The 24,667-nt window shown below is 47.1% G+C and overlaps 2 protein-coding genes across 2 annotated transcripts in view; both read left to right on the plus strand.

The window, feature by feature from the left end:
* The window catches only part of MGP (matrix Gla protein), a 73,051-nt gene that overhangs the window by 28,873 nt on the left and 19,511 nt on the right, over positions 1-24,667 (plus strand). The window lies entirely within an intron of this gene.
* Positions 446-19,148, plus strand: ERP27 (endoplasmic reticulum protein 27). Its single transcript, XM_064452177.1, has 7 exons — positions 446-566; positions 791-891; positions 3,777-3,914; positions 7,590-7,703; positions 10,692-10,817; positions 17,706-17,903; positions 18,623-19,148. Exons 1-7 carry the CDS (start codon positions 446-448, stop codon positions 18,665-18,667), a joined length of 843 nt encoding a protein of 280 aa, XP_064308247.1. The 3' UTR covers positions 18,668-19,148.

The raw sequence follows: 24,667 nt of genomic DNA on the forward strand, positions 1-24,667 counted from the left end.
GTAACATGGCCTTCTCACATTTAACGCTTAGCATGGCAGCTGTTTACCATAGCCAATGCAGGAGCTGTATGTCCTACTGGCTGCCCAGCTGGACAAGCCCAAGGGAACATTAGCCTCTCGGGCACCCAATGCTTGGAGAAGTGTAGTGGCTCCTTCTGCATGGAGGGATGTTCTTACCTAGCTGAAGTGCCTGATCACCCAGGTGCAGGGTAGCTGAGATGTCTAGTGTTGTGGGTGAGGACATGCTGATGGCAGTGTTGGTGAGGCTTTCCAAGGCTGGTGCCTGCAGTGCAGGCAGGGGCTCTCTCCTGGGCAGGTGGTTATCTCAGGAGCTGAAGGCTTTGCCCTGGGCCAGCTGCTTCCTTCCCACTGTCCCAGGAGTGACTGTGGGCCGCTGCAGCAGCTGACGTGTCTCTTGCTGAGGAGAGGACCAGAGTAGGGTAGCATGGTGAGGAGAGGACAAGCTGGCGCCATGGGCACCTCTGTATTCCTGTGCCTCTTCATTATCCTGCTCACCAGGGGCTCCCCAGCAGGGTGTGCTGAAGACGGTGGCTCTGCATCCCACAGTAAGTAAGCTTTCTCCTGGCTGAGGGAAAAGGATGGGTCTATGTGGGGAGTCCTCCTTATGCTGGGTCTCCTTATCCAGAGTGTGCTGTGCGAGCATGTTAAGCTTACAGGAGAGATGCGTGGGTGCGCATGTGAGGGGTGGGATGCTTGTGTGCCTTTTGGGGGGCCCTCTTTGAGCTGCTCTTTGTGTACCCTCTGTCCCACCCTGACCTCTCCTCTCCAGGCACAGCTGGCACTGCAGAGAAACCTGTCCTGTTGAACGACATTGCGGATGCCAAAGCCTTCATTAGCAGTGCAGAGGTGGCAGTTGTTGGATTCTTCCAGGTGTGTTCATAGCACCTCCTCTCTGCCATCCATGAGCTCTTATCCCACCCTGATGGAGTGTGGAGCTGGTTATGGTGCAAACACCTTCCAAAAGCAGCTCCAGCCCTGAAAGTTGCAGGGCCTGTGACAGGCATGTGGAGGGATTAGGTGGCAGGCCACAAGGAGAATGCAGGGAATTCTGTCTGTATGTGGAAAGGGAGATGGAGCAGGGGAAGAAGGTGAATGGGGTCATAGGAGCCCTGGAGCAGGAGAGAGAAATGCTGCAGAGGAAGTAAAATGGGAACGTGGGTGGCAGAGAAAGTGTTGGCGAGGGGCGAGTGTGAACGACAGTTGTTTGCTTTAGTCAGCAAAGACACAGCAAGGCACTGCCTGTGTGATGGGGCCAAGGAAGCCCCTGGGGGGCAGCACTGGTGCGGGTCGTCTGAAGTCCAACGGGGTTTGGGCTCAAGCTGCCAGCCTCCTCCCAGGGAAGGTGTAGGCATGGTCTCTCTGTCTCGCTGCTTTGTTCCCCAGAGTTGATACCCTTGGGATCTCTGCTCTCTGTGTCCAAACTCAATTGAAATCAGCCAAAGATGTTAGGGTGACTGATGGGTATGTGCCCCTTACCCCCAAAAATAGCATGAATATTTTTCCTTAGGAAGCAAGATAAAAATATTTTTTGAGTTAGAGCACCATAAAACAGAGGCCTCTGACAGGAGCCTCATTACTTTTAAGGTCCCCAAGTTCACCTTTTTTGCCCTTTTCCTTGAGCTCTGCCCTGGGCTTCTGCTGCCCACACACTGCCTCATGGCTTCTGTCAGAGGAGACTCCAGCCTTTCAAAAACAACTCCTTTCCGCGAGCTCCTTCCTCCTCTTGTCCTGTGCCTTGGGCTGCAGGGCAGCCTAGGGAGGGCATCACGCACTTGGTGTAGGATGACAGCATCTCGCACCCCACCACAGAGTGAGGACTGATTGTACTGCCTGTGCAGTGTGGGCAGCAACAAGTGTGTGAGTGCTGGAGGCTTATGCCCCAGGGGCCTTGCTAAGCACTGGTCACAGGGCACCAGCCTCATTGCCTTCAGCGCCTGCAGGCATTCAGTGCTCCTCAGGGGTTGCTCTCGCAGCATTCCAATCCTGCAAACCAGAGAGGCCATCTGCACACGCAGAACAAAAGTGCTCAGTTGCTTCCTTCCCCCAGGGTAGCTGGCCGGGGTTGTGGCAGGGCTGTACCTGGGGCACAGAGCCTCCTGCCAAGATGCGGCAGGGACTGTGGCTTCTTGCTGGGTGAAGCAACGTGAGTGCATAACCACTGGTGTCTTGTGCCACTGTGGCTTCCCTCCCGCTGCCGGATTTCATTCATCAGAGTCGACAGGAGGCTGCTGCTACACGGCGTGCAGGGTCCCGGGGCAAGGAGGGACGGCTGTGCCATCCTGCAGTGAGGGGACAGCCCTGGCTGCCAGGAGCGCAGGGCAGCAGCCAGCAACATGTCAGGCATTCAGTGCCTGAAGCATGACTGGGCTGCATTTAAACAGTAGATAAAGATGTATGTGTGCCATAAGGGCTTGCCTTGGCCCTCTGCCTCAGAGTATATTCATCCAAATAATGTCCATGCTCTCTGTTTCCCATAAATTATTTCTCTGCTGCAGCTTTTCAATTCACTGCAGAACGCGGCTCGGCAAGCTCCCCATATGATGAGCACAGCCTCCCTGACTGGGAACAGCATGCCATGATGGAAAAACAACACACTGCTCCAGAAACCCACGTGTGTGCAAGAAAGGGCTGTGCTTGGCCTGATTAAACCCCAGCTTTCCCAGGAATGCTCCAAAACTCAGTGAGGTTATTCCCACCGCAGGCTTTAGCACTCTCACCAGAGCCATGCCAATGCGCTGGCATTTCCAAAACAGGTCACAAGAGCTGTTTTTCTTTTGAATGAAAAAGGAATTTTGTTTTCTATTCTCTCTGGGCTCACAAACAGCTGAGCTGATGGTTCAAACCAAAAAGGAAACCAAAACAGTTTCCAAGCAGAGACTGTCTCTTGAGAATTTAAATCTAATAAGTAGCAAAAGTACATCACTCAGAAGAAACGCTGGGAATGGGAATAGCAAGAGATGCTTTAATATGGGCTAAGGCTGCAGCTAATGCTCTCACTGTAAAAAAGGGAAGGGACCTCAAATTACTGAGAAACTGCACATTTCTATCCTTTGATGTATCTGCATTAGTTACTTTTTGAAGTGTTTGTTTAAGGTACCTTTATAAAAGAGAACAGGATACTGCTAATGCAAGGTTTTTAAAAATTCTAAACCCCTGACTCCAGAATCAAGGTTATCTTAAAAAACACGTTTTTATGTATTTATTATACACACACACATATATGTATACATATATGTGTGTGTGTATATATATGTATATACATTTAAGCGTGCTACATCCAGAGTCTGGGTTTCTCCCCACCCTTTTAAGAGCTCTAGGGCTTCGCATCATCACCGTGTTACCTGTTAGCGTGGGAGTAAGCAGCGAGGTTTAGGAGAAAGGGTGGGTGAGATTCCCAGAATGCTTCACACCGAGAGCGTGCTTGGCATCGCCGCCAGCTACCCATCCCGACTGTGGGAGGCGAGGTGGTTGACGGGCCCGGGGCCGGAGGCGGGGAGCGTGGGGATGACCTCTGCAGCCTCCCGGCCACGCAGCAAGGTGACAACGGCAGAGGCAGCCGCTGTCCCCGGCGCCCCCCCCCCGCCCCCGGCGCCCCCCCCCGGCCGGTCCCGCCCCGGGCGGTGCTGCCGGGCGGCCGGTAGGTGTCGCCCTCGCGCCACCTCCGGGCGGGAGGGGGCGGGGGCGCTCTCCGGGGGTGGCTCCGCTCCTCACCACCCCCCCACCCTCGCTTCGCACCCCCTCTTCTCCCTCCGCAGGAACCGGAGGGCCCCGAAGCGTCCCAGTTTCGCCTGGCGGCCGGCCGGATCCCGGAGGTGCCCTTCGGCCTCAGCACCAGCCCCGCCGTCCTGTCCCACTACAGCGTCACGGCGAACACCGTCACGCTCTTCCGCAGGGTGCGTGGGTCCGCGGGGGTGGGGGGCACCTGCTGCCATGGCCGGAGGGCTCGGGGAGCTGCGGGGGGGCGAGCTGCAGCCGTCCCTGAGCAGCTTCCTCCTGAGCAAACACGGTGCCCACAAAAAGCTGTATCTGCAAAATTAACGCTCTGGTTTAGGAGTTCTTCTGCCCGCTGGTTTTGGTGAGAGAGGCTTGAGGGTAAGCACTTAAAAACTGCCTGAAGTCACGCTACAGAAGAAATTAAATCTGTAGGTAGTGGTGGTAAAGATTAAAGCTGCTCATCTCTCCTTAGAGCAAGCCAAAAAAAAAAAAAAAGGCTCATCATTGACAGCCACTCTGCTGGCCCACCTAAAAGCACATGTGTAGAGCTTCCTGCCCCAAAGAGGTCTTTTGCACTTGCAGAGTGCCCATTGCTAAGACATGTAACAAGTATTACACCTGTTGAGATTCTCCATTTTGAGATCTCCTGTGGATCTGGTCCAGCACCCAGTGCTTTGCAACGAATGATGGTGCAGAGGTGAAACACTGGAACAGGTTGCCCAGGGAGGTGGTAGATACCCCATCTCTAGAAACATTCAAGGTCAGGTTGGATGGGTCTATGAGCAAGCAACTTGATCTAGTTGAAGGTGTCCCTGCTCACTGCAGGGGGGTTGGACAAGGTGACCTCTAAAGGTCCCTTCCAACCCAAACTATTCTATGACTCTATAATCTTATGACTGTGTTTCTAAGTGACCGACCTGGAGTTCAGTGTTACTTGGATGGGGTTTCTGTCATTTTGGAAAGGCTTCTGAGACACATGAAAAGCATCTAGAGACCATTTTACAATGGATCAACACATCAGGTTTGATATCAAAACCTGCCAAGTGTCACTTCAGGCAGGAAAAGCTGTCTCCCTGGGTGCACAACTTTTCTGTCACGACTGAAACCAGATCCAGCCTGGGTCTCTGCAGTTACAGATGCTCTGCCACCTAAAGAAATCCCAAACGCTCTCATCTGTCTCCTTGTCTGTGGTTTGCAGAGTTATCCTCTAAATATGCTTTGAGCAGGGGCCCATTAACAATGTTACTTTGCAGTTCCTTGGAGATGGATGCTGTGCACGTTCACATCTTTGTTGACTCCAGCTGTAAGTGCTGGTGCCTCACTGAAATTGAAGCTGTTTGCTGAAATTTAAGGAGGCAATATTGGGAAGGCCCATGTACTTGCTTCCAGAGTAGCAAAAAAAGTTAAAAACAAGTATTCTACTGGTTATATAAATTTTCTTGTATTGTCCCTGCTTACACAAGTGTGGCACTTGAAAACTGGAGACAAAGGTATATCTGAGGAGGAAGGGGGCCCTAGGTAGCACAAGATGTCCTAAAGGCCCGTAAAGTGTTGTGTCACTGGAGCTCTAAGCACACACGTGGGCAGGGTACGAGGACACATTACGTGTACTAGGGAAGCTAAATGTGGCAGCTTGGCCAAGTTCTAGGTCCAGGTTGTACAAAGATCGGACAAAGCCAGTTTGTTCCCCTTTCTTTCTCATAATTTCCTGCACTGTGTTTACCACTGGCGTTATCCAAATATTTCAAAGAGAATGATCTAAGAGTGAGCAATAGGTAAGCAGGTCCTTTTATTTAACCTTTTATTTGCTATGTGCAGATGTTGCAATCTGAAGCAACATCTATCTCAGTTTTGATTCTTAGTCATGGTGGTTTTCTTCCAAAAATATTGAAAAGATCCTTTGTTTATGCACTGTGTTGGATAGTGAGGATGACTGCATTGGGAGGGTGTTTGATAAAAGAAAGTGTCTGGATTGTTGGAATTTGGATTATATTGAATATTCTTTGTTCACAGTCCAGTTTTTGCAGCTGAACTCTTGTTTAATAGGAAAAAAAACCCAACCAAAAACTAATACACTACTCAAGTTCAAATGTGGCTGAAAATACACTTGTCTAATTGTCAGTTTTTCTTAAATTAAATTATTCAGACACATTATTTTTCCTTTTATTCTGTGCTGAATACTGTGTAGGAGTAACGGGTCAGAGATAGAAAGGGAAAAAAGAACTGAGACAGGAACTTGGACTCAAATACTCATTTGAAGAATACAATGATGCGTGACCAGGATAGCAGTGAATCAGAGGCATAAACTTATTTTTTCTTTGCTTTTACAGAGTATGAAACACTTACAATGCTTAGAAGTTTAAACCATAATTACAGTAGTAGGTGGGGTTGCTGTCAACTGGTGGGACTTCTGTGAATATAGTGGAGGGAAACTGATTTATTCTAGTGAGGAATCTGGCCTGATAGACCTAAAAGGAACATAATTAACAGATGCTAACAAGCTAGTTATATGAAGCGATAAAGACATTTTTACTAGCGCTTCAACTATTAGATGCAGGCTATTTTCCAGCCTTATTTTCTTAAAACCATAAATGATGAATGCAGATTAAAGATGCTGTTATCCCAAAATGGAAATCAGGTGTTTCCAGAAGCCCATAGAAGTCAAGAGAAGACTTTTTGTGGAGTCTGGAGTGCTTTAGGTCAGTTCCCAAGGCCTGCCTGGTCTCACCTGCCCAGCTGTGGACTGGCCTGATCTCATTTAATCGAGTAGAGCTGCCCTTTCATTTTATGCAGGAGGAAAACCTGTGAGAGGAATCAGGCTGCATAGCCTGAAAAGCATCAGTTTGAGTTGCCAGACAGGGTGCTGTGGCCTCCTACCAGATCAAAGACCTTGCCAATGACCACAGAACAGCAAAAAGGGGCTTTAAATGTCTGCACACCAGTGGAAAAACTAACACAAGCACTTTGTACAGATGCAGAGAATAAAACCTGGGGTGTACACTTCCTCAGCCCCAAGAACCTTATTCAACACATAATGTTTATCCAAGGCCTTCAAAACCCAAACTTTGATCCTATTCCGTGTCACATCCCAGCATCCCCATGGCTCAACTCAATCACATTCTGCAGTGGTACTGCACAGCAGCTCTGCCCCCCTGGGTGGTTTAGCTATTATTGAATGGTTGCCTGCTTTTTTCCTGTTTACCAGGTCACAAAAACCTCAATAAAATCAGATTGTTTAGGATGGGGGTGGAGTGTGGGGAGAAGTGTGGCAGGATGGATTGTCCTCTAAAGCTAAAATGTGCTGGGCTTGATTTTTTTTTTTTCCTGCTGTACTGGAAAAATAACATTTTTTTATTGGAGAGGTTTCCATCTTGCACAATGTTTCCAGGAAATCCATACAGGCCTAAGTCAATGTTTATTACTTGTAGAAGAAATAGAATAAGCAGATGAAGATTTTAAAAAGGGATGTAAAGCCAAAATTGATGTGAGAAGTTAGGCTATTTAATGATCTCTCCCCATAATGCCAAAATAGTTTATCAGCTGATCCTCCCTGTCTTCAGTGCATCAGGAGCTGATACTGTAGGGAAGTCTGGAGTCCACAGTGATTTCTGTTGTGCTCTGAGTTTGTTTTTCCCTTGGGAGACTGAAGGAGTTCGGAAGATCTTTATCTTGAAGTGGAGGTTGGTCTCTGTAGTTCTGGACCTCCAGAAGTGGGGATTATGTGTGTGTGAGGAGAGGATGGCAGTGTCCCAGGGGGTGGTTGTCTCCATGAGCGAGTGCCATCAGTGCCTCTGGAGGGGGCGCTGAGAGGAAAGGACAGCTGTTATACTGTGGGTGTCTTTGTGTGTCTTCAGGTAGACAATGACCGGAGGGATCTGGATATGAACAACAAAGATGTTGATGCTGAGAAGATGACTCGTTTCATTCGGATGAATGAGCTCCGCCTGGTGACAGAGTACAACCCTGTGGTAATTACCAGATCCCTGTAGCCCTCACCCTGGTACTTGGCCTCCTCCTCAAGGGCGTCCTTTGGCCTAAGAGTTTGCACACCCAGATGTGTGAGGGTTGCAGCAACAGTGTGGATGGCATTGGGGAAGCCGTGCAGCTCTTTGCTGCTACTTCAAGTGGGCACTGGAAGCAGATGCTGTGCTGGGATGTGTGAGTGGGGTGGGGAGAGGAAGGGAGGCATGGTGGTTGCTTTAGCTTTCCAGTAAATTTGGGGTGTTGGTGGGCAGAGAGCTCCATTTCTTACCACTCGTGCTGGCAGTGCTGCTTCCTCCCATGGGCATTTGCCATGTTGTGCGATGCCTGCAGACCTTGCTGAGCCAGGATCCCCTCTTTTTGACTGAGAAGCCTTGAGAAACATGGAAACTTGAGTGACCTACTCCCAGAAGGCAGGCTTTTTTTCGTAACCCAGCTCATAGGGCTTGGCATAAGCCCGGCTGTTTGAAAGCATAGTCGAGGGTCAGTTGGAAACTTCTGAAGCAAAATTTTTCCCATCACCTCCATCCCTTACTCCAGAATTCATCAGTTCAACAACAACAAAATATATCAGACATAGGATGCTTCCATGTTGGCCATCTTCATTAAGTCCCTCATCTGACTGGCAGTGGCAGGGTCCCAGTGTTCTTTCCTGCTACAGAGGGTGACCAAGGATTTAGGCTCCTCTGAAATCTCAGCTGTTCACTGGGCTCATTGATGTGAAGTCAGTAGGTCTTAGAAGCCCTGATGGCCACAAGGCTGTGACTTTATCATTGCTGATGGGGTCTTTTGTGGACTTCTAGATAGCTACAGCAGTGCTGACCAGGCTCAATTTAATCAAAGGAGAATGGCCCAACCTGTTTCAAAGCTATACCTTTTCAAGCTGATGCCAAGGATTAGCTAAGGGGCCTGACACATTCCTCAGTTCAAGTGCAGCCCACCAGTAGAGAGAGCATTTTGTTTTGGAAATGCAACATTTTGTTCCCAGAATGAAGTACTGTAGAAGGGGATTTTCTTTTTTCATCTTGGTAAGGGATGTGAAAAATGCGTTTCAAAATCACAGAATATTTCTGGGGACAGAAAAGCTGTATCTTGCGCCACTGTCTTCACAGCCCTTTGAGAACACCCAAGTCACGTCAGCAGGGATGTTCTTGTTATGTTTATAATCACCCAGGCCTTCTGAACCCTTGGGCACCCCACTGCATCTTTTGGCAACTCATTAGATCATGGTTCTTTCTTCATGTGTTTCTGCTGATGCTTTCAGCTCTTGCTCCACAGCGTCCTGTTCGGCACCCAGGCTGTCTCCCTGACCGAGAAGTCCTGAGCTGTTCAGCTGGTCCCCCCCCTTGACTGGCAGCACACATGTTGTTCCAGTTTTTTTTTTTCCAGACACTCTGGAGTCCTATCAAGGTGCTGCAGTTAACAGTGTCTCTTGCAGTTTCAGGCCCAAAGCCCTCCCAGCTCCACTAATGTAGCTTGGTTTTTTGTAAATATTTATTCCCAGTGCATATGCTGTTTGCATCTAAGAATGCTGCTGGTCAGCAGAGTCTGGGGTCACACAGATAACACTGAGCGCTGCCAAGAGTTTCTCTCTTCATCCTGAGGCCCATACTGTTTCTCCCACATACTTTAGGCATTTTTAGGCAATGCTTACCCTATGTGCTTTCCAGGAGAGTCAGATGTGACCCGGCCATGTTGATGAGCTCTGCTCATTGCTCTTGCACAAGGTTGCATTGACAGACACACCTCTGTGTGGAGCTGCCGGAGGAACTGTGGCTCCAGCTCTACCCCCTCTCAGCCCAGCCCTGTTGTAGTGATCCTTGGTGCTGGCAGGCTTCACCCTCACCTTCAGCCCCCATCAGACCTCTCCCATGAGGTCTTCTAATGCTCTCCAGCCTTGAACTGCACCCCATCTGATCTCCCCTGCCTTATCTGTGCACCACCAGAGAGGTGAAGGGATACACAATGTCTGGTAAATATTAGGCTAATGGCAGAGTCCTGGCTGCCAAAAACTAGATGCTTTGCTGTGCACAGCCCTTGCTGGTGAGCACTCCCTGACCCTTTCCTTATTTCTCCTGGAGTGTGTGGAAACTTTCTTCTCCCTCTGGCAGGGAGCTGCCCAGTCTGCGCCTCCGTGGTTTCTGTGGTACAGGGGAGCCAGCAGGTCTGGCCCAGCTGGTGTTTAGTGTGAGGGAGAGGCTGTAGGGCTGCGGGAAGTGGGTGGAAGGAGAAGTCAGATGATGAGTGAGTGAGTGAGCGCGTGCGTGCGTGCCTGGAGATGGTGCGGTGGCTTCTTGGGCAGTGCCAGCCCTGCTCCTCACAGAGCACCAGTGTGTGCTGCCCTCTTGGCCCTTGCCCAGGCAACAAGGGGCAGCCGGCTCCAAATCTTCTCCCACTATGGGACTGCAGAGGCAATTTTAACCCTCAGCACTCCAGAATGCCCAGGCCCTGGGGTTGCTGAAACTCTGGACTCATCCTCCTCCTATGCACAGCTTAATGCTAAAGAAAGGAAATAAGGGGAGACACCAACCCTGACACCACAAAACCTTCCCATTTTCTTGCTCCCATTTCATCCAGGTGCTGGACCTCAGTGATTCAGGGCATCCTTATGTTCAGTGTTTGCTGGCCTTTCCTCTCCACTTCCTTGTCCCTCTAGACTTCAGCTTGCTGTATCCAGGCAGTCCCCCTGCCTAGTCACTGAATGGCGATGAGTGATGAATGTTTGTGGTCTTCAGAGTTTTGTCTCAGGAATAAGCAAAACCAGGAGGTTAAGCACTTCCATGAAGAATTCAGATTGGATCCCTCCTGCTTTAAAGAAAGCTGTCATGCTTGTGAAGCTGATTTGCAAAGAAATCTCAGCTGAGACACGAGGATTGATGTCCCTCTGACAGTGCATCCAATGAGGACTGAATGTTCTCAATCTCCTTGTCTGTGTGTCTTTCTCTCTCTGTCGGTGGTGGCCGTGTTTTTGGCAGACAGCAATAGGTGTGATGCAGAGTTCGCTCCAGCTTCACCTTCTCCTGATCACAGACAAGATGTCCCCAAAGCATCCTGAGCAAATGCACAGATACCGGACAGCAGCGGAGCTCTTCAAGGGGAAGGTAAGTCCGAACAGAGAGGAAGGGGAGCCATTAGGGAGAAAAAACAATGAGCAGTGATTTCTTCTGTGGATGGGGAGGGAATAATCTCTTTCTCTGTGCATTAGGGGAACAAAGGCCAAGCAGCAGAAAAAGAGGATTAGTTGGATAATTAAGTGGAGGTGTTGGATCTGTTCACCTTTTGCCAATTTGCCTCCCTGTGAGGAAAATACTCTCTGTGTCCTGCTCCTCTGTTCCCTTGGTGGGACATTATGTACTTCCTCGCTTCTGGTCCAGTTTTGTTCCCTTGCACTGGGAGATGACAAACAGCTGCTGCACTTCAGTCTGGCAATGGCTGCATTCCACTGGTGTGAGAGGTGATTTTGTATATACAGCCTGCAAGATGCCAAGGACCATTATATAAGTGACCAGACAGCAATTAATGTCGCAGTGCTTCTTAATCCTTAGCCTTCTGGTTGGATCCTGGGGAAATAGCTATTTTAAAGGAGTTGCAGATGGGTTTGTCAGATTTCCCACACTAAGGTGAAGGGATAGATGGGGTCTTTCAGAGAAATTTCACCTGCTTCCCACCCCTCTGTGGGCAGAGTACCCCAGATAGTAGATCTTCTCATGGCTGATTCTCTGCCAGCAGCTGAATTACAGGGGAAATTGTGTCCAGGGAACAGAGGAAGGAACTGCCAAGTGAAGGAGGATTGGAAGCAACAGGAAGGCATTTGGGGCAAGGGAGGGCAGCGGATGGGAGAGGGCAGAGGATCCCAGCAGTGGAGAAGGCTAAGCTGAGAGGCAGTGGAAGAGATCTTTCTGGGAGAAGAGTGGAGCTGGAAAGAGTTGGGGTTTAAGAACAAGAACATCTGCATGCATCTGTTTGTGGTACTGGAGTGTCAGATCAAAATAATCAAGTATTTCCTCATCTTCAAATGGAGGGGCCACCTCAGAACTGCGCACCCTCAGAAGTCTTGAGATTCATTTATGGCAGGACTACTTTGGACCTTGCCATCTGTCCCCACCCATTGTCAAGAGACCAGGCAGAAACCAGGCATCAGAGTCAAAAGGTCTCTTCAAAAGTGTTTTGCTTTGATGAATAGAGAGTGATAAAATAAAACTAATTTATCTGAAAAATCTCCACTGCCTCATGTGAGATGTATGTTATAGTGGCACAATTATCCCTGTCCTCCATAAGCAGCAGAGTCTGATACAGGTCTCCCCCCATGCAGCTAATTCTTCTAACACAGTGCATTGCTGTTTACCATTACTATCCTTTGCTGATGTGGCTGCAGCCAGTTTTCTCTTCATGTGACATGCCCAGATCTGAGCAAATGTGAATAATTTTCTGAGAAATAGCTTCACAAAACATTGGATAAAATATTTTACTGAAGTCTGGATAATTTATGAATTGCCAGCAAGCCAAATCTAATTATTTTTATTCATACAGGCAAGTTTCCCACCAAATCAGTCTAGAAGTTTGCCAGAGTAAAATATAGAGATTAAAGATGTGGGGATTTGACTGATTATTTCACTTTACTGCAATGGTACTGCAGGACATGTAGATGAAGGGACTTAGAGTCCAACAAGTCGTTTTTCCCAGACAGGCACTCTGAGGAGTAAACTGTTATTTGGACTGCCCTCTTACAAAGCAGTAAGAGAGAGCTAGGATCCCACTGTTTGGGTTTTAGATCTGGATATTAAGGAGTAAGCAGAGCGATATGCGCGCTTAAATTTCTCTCCATTGCTCTGTCATGTAGAAAGACATGAATTAGTTTGAGTATCAGAAGCAGCCACTGCACAATACCATGGAAATCTCTGCTGGCTAATTTTCCTAAGTGGAATTATCTGATGTCAGGACTACCAAGTTAATTCAGGTTTGCTTCAAAACAAGTAAAGTATTGAGTAGATTTTGCATTTTTGTTGCAGATTGTCTGTGAATAAATTCAAAAGAAAAATTATTTTATTCAGGATTATCAGTGAATAGTTCATAGCCTGTGGGCTGGTGGTGAAAGGCTTGTTTGTGCTGTGGGGTTAGTGCTGTCAGCAGTTTGAGCAAGGAATCATTGCAGTGCGGTGGAGAGGTGTTCAGGCTCCCTGTGAGCATGTACCACTGCATCCAGCAGTCCTTTACAGTGATTGCAGAGTGCTGGAACAGAGTGGGGAGGCTTGGTGTGTATTGCAACTTCTCTAAAAGCCAGTTCAGGACACAAACAGAGCCTCAAGAGTGTTCCCAAGCAGGAGAAGGGGTACTGATCCTTTCACACATCTCTGCTGTGCTCTGAGGGAAGAGGAGTCATTGTTGTGACCAGCTGGAGGGAGAAGAGAAACTGGTTGCTTGGATTGATGGAGAGATGAAGAGGAACTGCTGCTGCTGAGTGGCTGACCCCAAAGAGTGAAGAAAATTATAGAATTATAGAATCATCTAGGTTGGACACTTAAGATCATCGAGTCCAACCGTTAATGGATCATAAGGAAGTGATTCACCTACCAGTTCCTGGATTATGGTCCCTTCATCTCTGGTTTATGATCTTTTCATTTTTGCCTGAGATGAAGCTGAAATTTTCAGCTGGAGGATCCATGAGGCTGTATGGTGAGGACTGTTATTTGAAAACAGCCTGGATTACACCCTGAGCAGCAGTGAGTGTCTGAAGGCGGTCTAGGTTCCTCTAGATTTTATCATGGAACCTGGCAGCTATAAAATGCTGGAGAGGAAAGTGCAAATGTTAGATGATGCTAAGCCAGCAAGAGCTGACAAGAATGAGAAGAAATATGGTACTTTTCTATCAGACTTTGAGAAACAATTGTGGGTGGGTAACAGCGAACAGACAGAGCTCAGAGCGCTGCAGCTGCAGGAGTGAATCTGCCAGCCTTGTTGGAAGGATCCTACTGCAATCAAATATGTGCTTATTTGAGGAAGTACTTCCAAGAGTCCAGGCTTTCTACTGGAAAGGAAATGTCAGGGTTTGCAATGCTGAGCCAAACTAGCATAAGCATCTTCAGTTTTCTTTCCACAGTATCAGAGTATAACATGACAATTACAGCTGGTGTACCTCATGGGTGTTTGCAAGAGTTTCAGTAAGGTGATGTTGGGAATAGAAAAAAGAAGCTTTTGCTGCAACTGTTGTAAATGGTTTACAATGTTGAAATTATTTGGGTAGAGATGTTTGCAAAGTCGCTTTTAATTTATGTGTAGGCCAATTTAGAAATGGGTTCTGAGAAACTCCTGAGAGTCCTTCAGAATTTCTTCCATGGAAATGAAAGATGGTGCCCTTTCTCTTGCAGACAGTCATTCATACACTTTTTATTTTTCTTGTCAGACATTGATGGCTCCAGAACTGAGAGAGGTAACTTTTAGCCATAAACAGGGGAACCTGTAAATATGGATTTTCTATGTCACTTAACAGATATATGTAGTAAAGTTGTTTTTATAGCTTGCTTTTCTTCAATTCATGACTGATGTATTATTCATTTTGCTTTGATGTACTATGTAAGCTATGTAAGAAATTACTCAAACTTCAGAATTCAATCATTTAATTCAATCATTTTACGTATACAATCTCCTCAAAGAATGAAGGTTGCAGCTCCATGAAGTTCCAGGTCAAACACTTGCTATGAGGCTTGATCATCCTTCCTGTTTGTCTTTTTTAGAGGAAAAACTAAACAACATCAAACTGGTTTCTACCATTGCAGCACTATTTTCAATTAAGTTTAATTCCTTGGGAATTAACATCATTCCATATCTTAGTATTTTCCAGGAACTCAATGTTCTAAAAGCACTGGGCTAGGAATCAAGTTGTCAAGATACCAAGATAGCACCAGAGTACAAAATTTTCTGAGAGAGAGCATATTGCAGGTGATGGTGCACAGATACTGTAATGCATGGAAGAGAGAATTTGTGTCAGGAGTTCCTCATCCATGCAGGAGATCCTTCACTGCCTGTAGCAGCACACCTCTGAACACAGGCAAGAAGATTGCTAAAAAATGAAACAATTTCATGGAAATTATTTCACAATGAAAAAAACGAGCTTTTGTACAGGAGAATATGAAATAGAAAATGAATTTTCTGTTTAGGATGGAACTACAAGGTTTCTAGCAGTGACGTGAGAGTTGACATCATAAGTGGGATTTGTTTTGGTGAATGATAGCTTTGGTAAGTTGTCTGTGCAAAGGCTTTAGGCTCTTTTCAGCACTGGTAGAGGAGGACAGGCATGTCCTTCCTGCCCTTCTAAAACAGGTGGAATAGTACCTGTCACGGTTTATTGTAGAGGTTACCTAGATGACTGGCTGAGACAAGACTAAGATATAGATGGCAGAAGTTAGGCAAGGTGAATCTTGTCTCATGGTCGGTATGATTTTCCATGGTCACTGAATTAATTCTTTGTGACTAGACCTGGCTGGGAATCTCTGAACAAAGTAAATTCCTCATGAGAAATGCCAGTACCACCAGGCGGCTTCTATTGTAGAAACCTGCTTGGTTTCCAGCTGCTGAGGAGACCAGGCTTCCAGTGTTTGCAGCCTCAGTACCAACACACCTTACAGGCTGCCACACAGGTGTGACTTTGAGGCCACACAGGCCTTGGCAGGACCCCTGGAACACATCCAGTGTAGGATGCATGGCCTGTCCTTTTGCTGAAGGAGGATTCATCCCACGTCACAGCACCTACCGGGTTGTGTCATTCTAAAACACATGTGATGATAGGCATTAAGGTGTCGTCTTCTGAGTGACAGTGGACAAATACAATTGCTGTCTCTCCTGTATTTTTGAAATATAAGAGGGGAAGGAAAATTTTGCTGTACTTTGGCTTTGGCACCCTGTAACTCTGTGAGCCAAATATGAGTCATTAGTGAGATCCAAGACATGAACTGTGAATGATGATATCTCAGCCTTTCTAGCTGAAGGGCCAGTTGTTTTTGTGTTTTCATTTTCTTCTGTAAGGATGAAGGTGTTTGGAGTTCTAAACCCCAACCTTTTTATTCCTTTATTCTTACTCTATTCTTTGTATTCATGGATAAAATGTGTACAACTTCTTAGTTTTGGGATTTTTAACAAAAGCTGGAAGCTTGATAAAGTGAAGAATGTTGACTAACATATTTATACTAGCATTTTAAAATACTATTCATCTGTTTTAAAGGTGGAGGAGATTTTGTATATAAAGTGACAACATTTAACAACTTAGGTATTCTAAATTCTTTTTTTTATTAACTTCTTGTTTAACATTTGGTTAAAAAACCATTGTTGTCTAGTATATCTTTCACAAAGAAAACCAAAAGCTGGTGAATGAACTGGTGAAAATGTGGTCCCATTTCCTGTACCAACCCTTTGAAAGTGCTCCCCTCCAACACCAGCCTCTGTTTCCAGCTTGCTAATTGGAAGGAGAGCCCTAAAACATAAGTATTGCTGCTCCAGCTGAAAGCCTTTTAGATCAGGGCCTTAGACCTGTGACTCTTAGATTTGTGACCCTTCTCTGGCTTGGAGTTTTATCCTGCAAAAGAATGACTTAAGCACTCTGGGAGAAGTTCCTCACGAGTCTGGTCACTAGCTTGTTGCCCTTGGGGCACAGATAACTTCTGGCAGAGAAACTGCAAGTAGTAAATGTCACATATCCAGTGAAACTGTTGTTCCTGTTTCTGTATGGCAGTGATTAACTGCAGTAAAGAATTTGAGATTTACCAAGTTTATTTTTAGAGAAGAAAAAAGTTTTGAACTAACTTCAGTGTTCTTGACTGAAAGAAAGAAAAACATGAGTCACAGTCTAGGAACTGAGCACATCTCCTTCACATTGCATTACTTTTCTTTTTTTAAACTCTTCTTTTTTCTTGTGTAAATTAAGTCATATCCATGTCCGTAGGTACATTGAATATGCTAGGCCCAGTAGACTGCCCAGGATAAAGAGACAATAAAATGACACGTTAGGTAGATGTTTGTTTCATTGACTTGGATGTCACCTGCCAAGGGATTCTATTTAATCAAATCACTGATTAAATTGTTCAATTGCTATATGTATTTTCTTTTATAATATTTATACATAATGTTTGTATTTAGCAATAACAGATAGTTTAACATAGATTTTTGAGATAGCTGTATATTTTATTGATAATTGGTATGATTCCAGAATTTTAAGTTTTTACCAATTCCCACTGCGCCTGTAAGGTCTCAGTTGAAACTTAAAATAAAATGATGGAGTCGGTCACCAATTCTGATAAATCCAATCTATTGAATCATCCTGGCAGAATCCTAATCCTTGGCTTGATCTTGCTCTCCAAGACTATTTGGGAGCCCAGAAAACTGTAGGTCATTCTCATCCTGGCTTATTCATTGTTGGACTTCTCTCCCCAGGTCTAAACAACCCTCTAGTGAGCTGGGCTGTATGGGCATTGGTGTCTTGCCAACAATGCCTGTTTCCCAAATGATTGCATCTTCATTTATACTCACTGCAGCTCATTTAAATACATCCTTTGTGTTTGGTGAACTCTCATGTTCTTATTCATACAGGCTCCTGCTGCCGTATAGTTCACTCCAGTTTATTAGCTAAATAACATGCAAGTAGAGGAGTCAGCTGCTTTTACATGTGCCACTAAGATAAAAGACATCTTATTTCCTCATCTATTAAGAGAATAGAAGTGGAGACTGCCTTCCTGCCATACTGTAGATATATTTTTAAAGAAGGTAAAAGATGACATTTTGTTTGATAGTGTAAGCCTGGACTTGCTAAAATACAGAAAAATGAACTGCATGGAGCAGTTAGATAGTGGCAGAGGAAAATGTTGTCCTAACAGAGTATGGTGGGTTTCCTCCAACTCTTTATAAAAACATCACTGTTAGTCTTCATATGATCACTGTTTGGAGATCTGTTCTGTCTCTCAGTTTCTGTTTTGCTCATGTTTCCTCTCCTGTTTCCGTCACAGATTTTCTTTATCCTGGTAGATAGCAATTTGAAGAGCAATGAACGAATAGTGTCATTCTTCAAACTGGAGAAGTCCCAGCTGCCAGCTCTGGCTATATTCCACGCACCAGATGAGGAGCAGGATGTGTTGACTCTGGATGAAGTCTCCGTTGAGCGTGTACAGGACTTCTGTAATCGTTTCTTACAAAGAATGCAGAAGGTAAAGGGGGAGTCCTGTACAGTCTACAGGAAGCTGAGATCTTGTAGGATGATGCTGTTTCCCACAAGGCCCTTGAAGAAGATGACTTCAGTGCCCTGAACTCCTCCCACCCCTGCTACCTCCTCTTTAATTTTCCTGAATATCAGAAAAGCATTAGATCAAGAGCAGATCAAAGATGGATGTCTTTGCAGTATCTCTTTCTTCATTGACCTCTACCTTCTAGTCTACAGCAAGACGACTTCACTGGCCTCTGCAGCTGTATGAAGGTCTCAGTGAAGCATCTATTTTCTGGGAACAGCAACAGCAGCTGGGGAGACAGAATGAGGGTGCTTTTGGACATTGAGAATGGGGGTGGTGGATGGCAGCACATGAGAGAGGACCAGAAAGACAGTGGCTTGGATAGGAAGGAAATCTGTCAAGAAGACCACAGAACAGAATATACAGACAAGGGCTTAGGACTCTACCAGACGTCTCTGCTGGGAGAGAGACAATTTAATCTCCGTGTTCATTCAGCGTTAAGAGTTCTCTCTCTGTCAAAGTTCATATTCCTATAGCATGGAGTCTTTGTGTGTCAGGGCCCTGTGTTGTGCAATTGAAATGGGATAGGCAGGGCAGTGGCATAGGCAGCAGAGGGAGGCATTTAAATTAGTTTCCTTTTATCACTATGTTGAGAAACTGAGCAATGTCAAAACTGATTTCATGCCTCTAATGTGTTTTAGAAAGAAGACGAACCTGAGGAGAAGGCCCTCAGTGAGGAACTCTGATTCTTTCTCAGCCAACAGGATGGCTGTGCCCAGAGTAATCTGTTTCTGCTGTATGAAGAGCTCACTGAGCCCCGCAGCTCAGTAATTCCTGGGATAGTATGATTAAGGGGCCAAGCCAGTCATGGATTCCCATCTCCATGCTATGTAGTATACGCTGCCTGTCCTCTCTAGGAATATCTTCTCCCTTCTGATTTGTTGGCTCCAGCTCTCTTTTCTCAGTACTCCAGGAGCTCTGGTATTGCCCTACACTGTGTCCTTCCCTCCTACCTCTGTTGGAGAAAAGGGTGACATAGCAAAATGGCAATATCAGAGATAAAGCTTATAGCTCCAAGAGATCTGTTTCCCTTATTCTTTTTGCTTTTGGTGCCATGCTGAGATCCACTGTCAGCCTCTCCTGACACTAGGAACAGATTGGTTGCTTTATGTCACATGAACTTTTCAATTTATTTTACTAAATAAAGAAGAATGTGAATAGCCTGAATTTTTATGCAAATACGTGATTTCCCACTCCCCATGTCTTTCTCTTAAGGATGAATCCTCTCTATTTCTGAGTGAGTAAGCTCAAAAATCTCCTTTCTCTGAATTTAACCAGGCTTGCAATGCCTAACCAGTCAGATTGGTTGCTAAGAATCGTTCCCCATGGAACTGGGCCCATCATCAACAGGTATTTACACCAGGATGAGAGATTTCTGTGAAGGCTGGGGATCAGAACAGCACTGGGTACAGCAGGTCTGAGCTGGTACAGCAAAAACAAATTAGGCTAAGATGCAGATTGGGGCTAAAAGGAATGGGAGCTGTGGCAGAAGGGCAATAGAAAGTTATATTGCAAGACAGGGGATATCTCCACACTGCATTAGAGGGAAAGGCTACTGTCTATGTATTGACCTCAGACATCCCTCAGAGGTCCTAGCTCTGATGTACAGGGGATGGGGACTTTGCAGGCGAGGTATATGAGCCATCCCTGTTCTGCTGTACTAGATGCATGCAGTAGGTTTGCCTCATACTTGGCTCAGCATCCTTTGGCATGAGGTATGGATGCGCCTGTCAAACAGTGACTGCATTGTCTCTCAGGGCTTGAGATGTTTGGCTTGGGACAGGGAGCCTAAGAGGCGTGGAGCTGAGAAACCTCAGCCCTTTCTCAGAGATTAGTTCAAGGCGAAGAACTGAGAATAGAAAGAAGTTATTGCAGATGAGGCAAACACAGCTCACCACCACAGAGGGAGAATTCAGGACCTGGAAGGGATGCAAAGTAACTGCCAGCCACCATGATGAGGGCCTCAGCAGGGAGGCTTTCAGTACAATAGAGAGGCAGGTGCCAGCCCTGCATTAGCTCTTCCCTCTTCCATGTGGATCAAGCAGATATCTTTCATCTCCCTAAGGCTCTGTCTCCCATGCAGCTGGACTTGCCTCCTTTAGTGCTCTACCCTCCCTTCAACTCTGCTCACCTAAAGCAAGCCCAGTGCTCTAACAGTTGGTATGGGGAATCAAAATTGCTGCACATTTCCAAGGAAGAAAGATATGACCAAAATAGTATTCAGGATTGTGCCTTGTGTTGGCAAGGCTGGGGAACGGTCTCCCTGCACAGGGAACTGTCCACTAAGAGGCAGGGTAGTGGGCAATATCGGGTCTTAGAAGCTCCATGGTCAACACAGTAGCCAAGAATTGTTTCCTAACTGAGGCAGTTCAGAAAAGAGCAGGAAAAGAGGGAGGAGAAAAGAGAGGCAAACTGCCTCTGTTCAGTTCTTCTCTTGTCACAGGTGAGTGCTCCCTAATTTCTGGTTTGCATGTAGCCTATGAGAACCTGTGGTATTGATTCTGTACACAGCTAGGTAATATCACTGAAGATGTCAAGGGAGAGGTGAGTTTAGGGCATTACATGCTGCATATTTCTTTAAGCTGGTAAAAGTGGAGGCACCTGCCCTCAGCCCATAAAACTCTTTTACTTGGGTATCCTCTCTTCTGAGCAGCCATTTCACAGTGACCTTCTGCCACTAGCATGTGGTCCCAGAAGTGAAGACGTCACCGTCATCAGCTAGAGCCTACAAGGCCATAAGGTTTGGCTCATGGGTGTAGTGTTCATATAACAGCTGGAGTGAGCCATCTCCGCAGACCTCTTAAGTGGCTTTTTCTCTGAAGCATGAGAGTGTTCAGGGTGGGTCACATATCTGCCACTGTGTTTGGTGCATTGGATTTACATGCTAGTCCTCAAGCTGCAGGTGAAGACTACTTCTTGGTGGCACTCCTTGGCATGGGGGGCCTTGCCTGGTAGCATCAAGTGGCTGCTGTAGCCCCTCTCCTGCTCAGTGAGCTTACCCAGGAGATGCTGTTGGTGGGCAGAGCAAAGCATGCCCTCATCATCGGTAGGGCCAGGGAAGAGAAATGTCTGCACTGGATGACCTCTTGAATGGGTGTGTGTCTAGTGGCAATATATGTGCCTGAATCCTGCTGGATGCTCTTGTAGCTTTTGTGTATTGAAGAAAGGCTACAGAAGTACAGGAAAGATGCTGAGAGCAGGAGGCTGAACCCCAAAGAGAGGGGAAGGGTCTAAGGTGTCAGAATGTCTTGCTGCTTTTGGCTGGTGGCTCAGCCCCTGGGTGTGGGCAGAAGTTGTAGTGCTGGACTGGAAGAGTGTGAATGAAGCCTCTGCTTTGGTGTTGGAGTTCCCCATGCAATGCATGAGGTCGCCAGCCCTGCGTGTGCCCTGTGCAAGGGGCACGATGAAGGGAGGATCAGTTGTCTCTGACCCTAGGGCTGTGTGAAGGTGTGAGCACAGGGCTCAGCCCCTCCAAAGCACTGGGGAGCCACAGCATCTCATCCCAGACTCTGGCACACACTATAGCTTTGAGGATCAGAGCTGGCTCACCTCACACTAGCCAAACTCACACCTGCCTTCCAACATCCCCATGTCAGTGGTGTGTGATGGTTTTGAACCCCTGGTTTTATACCAGTCCTAGAAAATGCAGGGCTGTATGCCCTAGCAAAAGCCGTGCTTGCTTTCCCTCAGTGCAAAAAATTGCTCCTGTTTATGGCTATAGCTTGTTCCTCCCTAGGAAGGGTTATACTGCTTTCTCTGCAGTAAGGTAGAGCGGGAAGGTCTTCTGCGGAGACACCTGCAATGAGCCTTGAGGTTGTAGATGTTTCCAGTGTCACGCGCCTCTGTGGTCCAGACCAAACTGTGAGGGGAACTGGCCTGCTGCCTGGGTGTCTGAGGTTCATGTCTTGGCCCTGTGCAGACACAACAGCTGCAGGAATTGGGCACAGCGACGTGACTCTCCTCAGTGCTGGAGGGAAACAAAACAGGACATGAATGAAGCTCTGGTTCTGCAAACAAGCCTGGAAGCAAAAGCAATGCCCCTGGTGACTGTGTTTGCTGTGTACACAGCTAATTATAGGGACAGCTTTTCAGGAGCTTCATTATGTACAGTGGAATGTTTAATTCTCTCTGCACCTTCCAGAGCTCTGCACCTAACCAACAACCTTGGGAGCCACAAGGCAGCCACAGGAAAAGCCTCGTCCTCCTCCAGCTGCTCTGCAGTACTCTCTGGGACTTGTGCAGCATGGACAGCCCTGATGTGCTGCACTCAGGATGCCCTGGGCACAGACGGCAGTGGTGGTGGAGCCAGGGGGTCTGCTTTAATCCCTAGCTTCTGCAATGCAGAAGGCATTCTGGTGGGCTTAGCCACTGTGATGGGGCATCCAAGGTAGAAGCCAGAGGCAGTGTCTTACGGAGGGGCAATCTATTGTTTGTTGTTTTATTTGGGGTTTTGTTCTGGGTTTTGTTCCCCATTGTGTTATCTCTGACTTGAATTTGTGATGTACTTGGCCCAGACGTTTTGAGCTGGCTGGAGGAGGCTAGGCTTGTTTTCAAGGGCAGGAAGTGCTAGATGTGAACTGACTGAGGGCAGAATAAGGGGGTTCCCTTTCCCCTCAGTATTGTGGAAATACCATGGTGTGACATCCCCTGCTCTGCAGCAGCACCTGAACTCAAGGGACATTCAAAATCGTTAAGAGAGCAGCTGAGCCTGCCTGACAGAAAAGTGAGGCTGTGGAAGTGTGCAAGAGCTGCCGTCTTTACTGCCAGGGAATATTCTCCCTGGGAGAATATTTTACTGCCAGGGAATACTGCCAGGCAGCCAAGAGCTGCCAGGGAATATTCTCCAGAAGCAGAATATTACAAAGACCTGGAGGTTCAGCAAGGGGACTATCATTTTTGCATTTTCCTCTCCCTTAACTGCTGCGTGTGGCATAAAGTAAGTAAATGTGTCTTAGAGGTGAAGGCTGGGTCCCAGGACTGCTCCGACATACCCTACCTGGGCAGAAACCAGCTGCCACGTCCTAGTGGCACCATTCGGCTCTCTTGGGCACTTCCCTTTAGTACTTGCAAGTGCCCTGGGGATGCAGAGTTTTATGTTACAGCCCTTTCCTAGGCATTTCCTACTGGTTGGTGGGGTGTTTCCCCATGCAGCGTTCAGATTGCATCAGCACCTCTCCTGAGTACATACATCCCTCAGGGGTCTGATTCTGGGTTAGGGATGCCACCGGTCAGCAAGAGACCTGAGGGATGAGATGGTGCTGAGAGTTGCTGCTCTTCTGTCCTGAGGTCCGCAGGGCAAGGCTCAGCCCTCTGTTGCTCCCCTCTTTTCCAGCAGCTGATACACTGCCATCTTCCATGTAAATTATACTGAATATCAACTTGAGCAAGGCTGTTTGGGGAAGGGGGAGTTCAACATGATATGTGAGGTGTATCAACTATTGGGGTTTCCATCTCTGCCCACTTCTGTCCTTAAGCACAGAATTTGTTTCCTACCTTTTGTTTAGTGGGGGCCAAAACCAAAGTCTGAATGCAAGGATGGAATGAATGCAAGGGAATTAGACCTCTGAATTAGTCCCTATCAACTGCAGTTGAACCAAGACTTTCAATACGAGCATCTCTGTGCCTTGGCTTTGTTGCTCCAGTCCCCCTGCACATGGAGTACTGGGTCTGGCCATGTCACAGGGAGTCTGGCCAGCAGGAGAAGGACCAGAATGACCTTCGCACCTACCCTGAAGAACAAGAGGAGGCCCTGGCCTCTGAGTCTGCCTGGTCAGGATTGCTCTTGCTCTCAGCAGTGCCTGGGAGATGCTAAGAGTGTTCTTATGGCCGGCACAAAGGCAAGCAACGCCTCCCAGGGCTTGCAATGCCAGTGCCTTATGTGTGCAGAGGAGCAGGACTGCCACCAGTGCAGTGAGGCTGCCTGGCTTGCTCCCTTATCAGGACTGAACCTCCTGCTTTTCTTGTAGGGACTGTGCTAGACACCAGGGACCTGCCAACTTTGAATAAAATTTTTTAAAATCTCTGTTATATACCAGAATAGCTGTCACAGGATGAACTTTATGGTACTCAAACCAGATCCCATCTCATGCACAGAAATCCAGCACTGAGCTGGGTCTGAGTTCCCAGGATGAGGAGGAGATAGTGAAGATTCAGCATAAGACATGGTAGGAACCTTTGTTCTCCTTACAATAGAAGGTGGAAGAGCATGGTTGTTTGTCCGGAAGGAAGGTGAATCAATAAATCTGGGAAGCAATAGTAGAAGCAAACTTTCTCTTGCAGGTGGTCAGACCGCAGAGCTTAGTCATTCTGCACCTCCGCACAGGACGGCTTCCCCTCAGTACCACTAACGGCAGCCCACAGGCTGGCAAGGAGGTGGGGGCAGTTGACACAGGAGAGGGAAATATTGTCTGAAGGATGTGACTGGGGAAGTGGTTTGCAGAAGTGTGAAAGAGGAGTGCAGGGAAGAGTCAGAGGCTGGTCTGGGAGGAGGAAAGGACTTGTCCAGGGGGTAATGTGGCCAGGAACAGGCAAGGGCCAGTGAGGGAAGATGCTGGGTGGGTACCACAGGGAACTGATAATGATGGAGAGGAGAACGTAGCAGGTTTTGTTTTTTTTTTTTTTTTTCTGGGGCTGTGAATCAAGTACTTCTTTGACCCATTTTGGCTCAGTCACTAAAGAAACTTCAG

This window comes from Phalacrocorax carbo, chromosome 1, assembly GCF_963921805.1.
Source record: "Phalacrocorax carbo chromosome 1, bPhaCar2.1, whole genome shotgun sequence".
Lineage (NCBI taxonomy): Eukaryota > Metazoa > Chordata > Aves > Suliformes > Phalacrocoracidae > Phalacrocorax > Phalacrocorax carbo.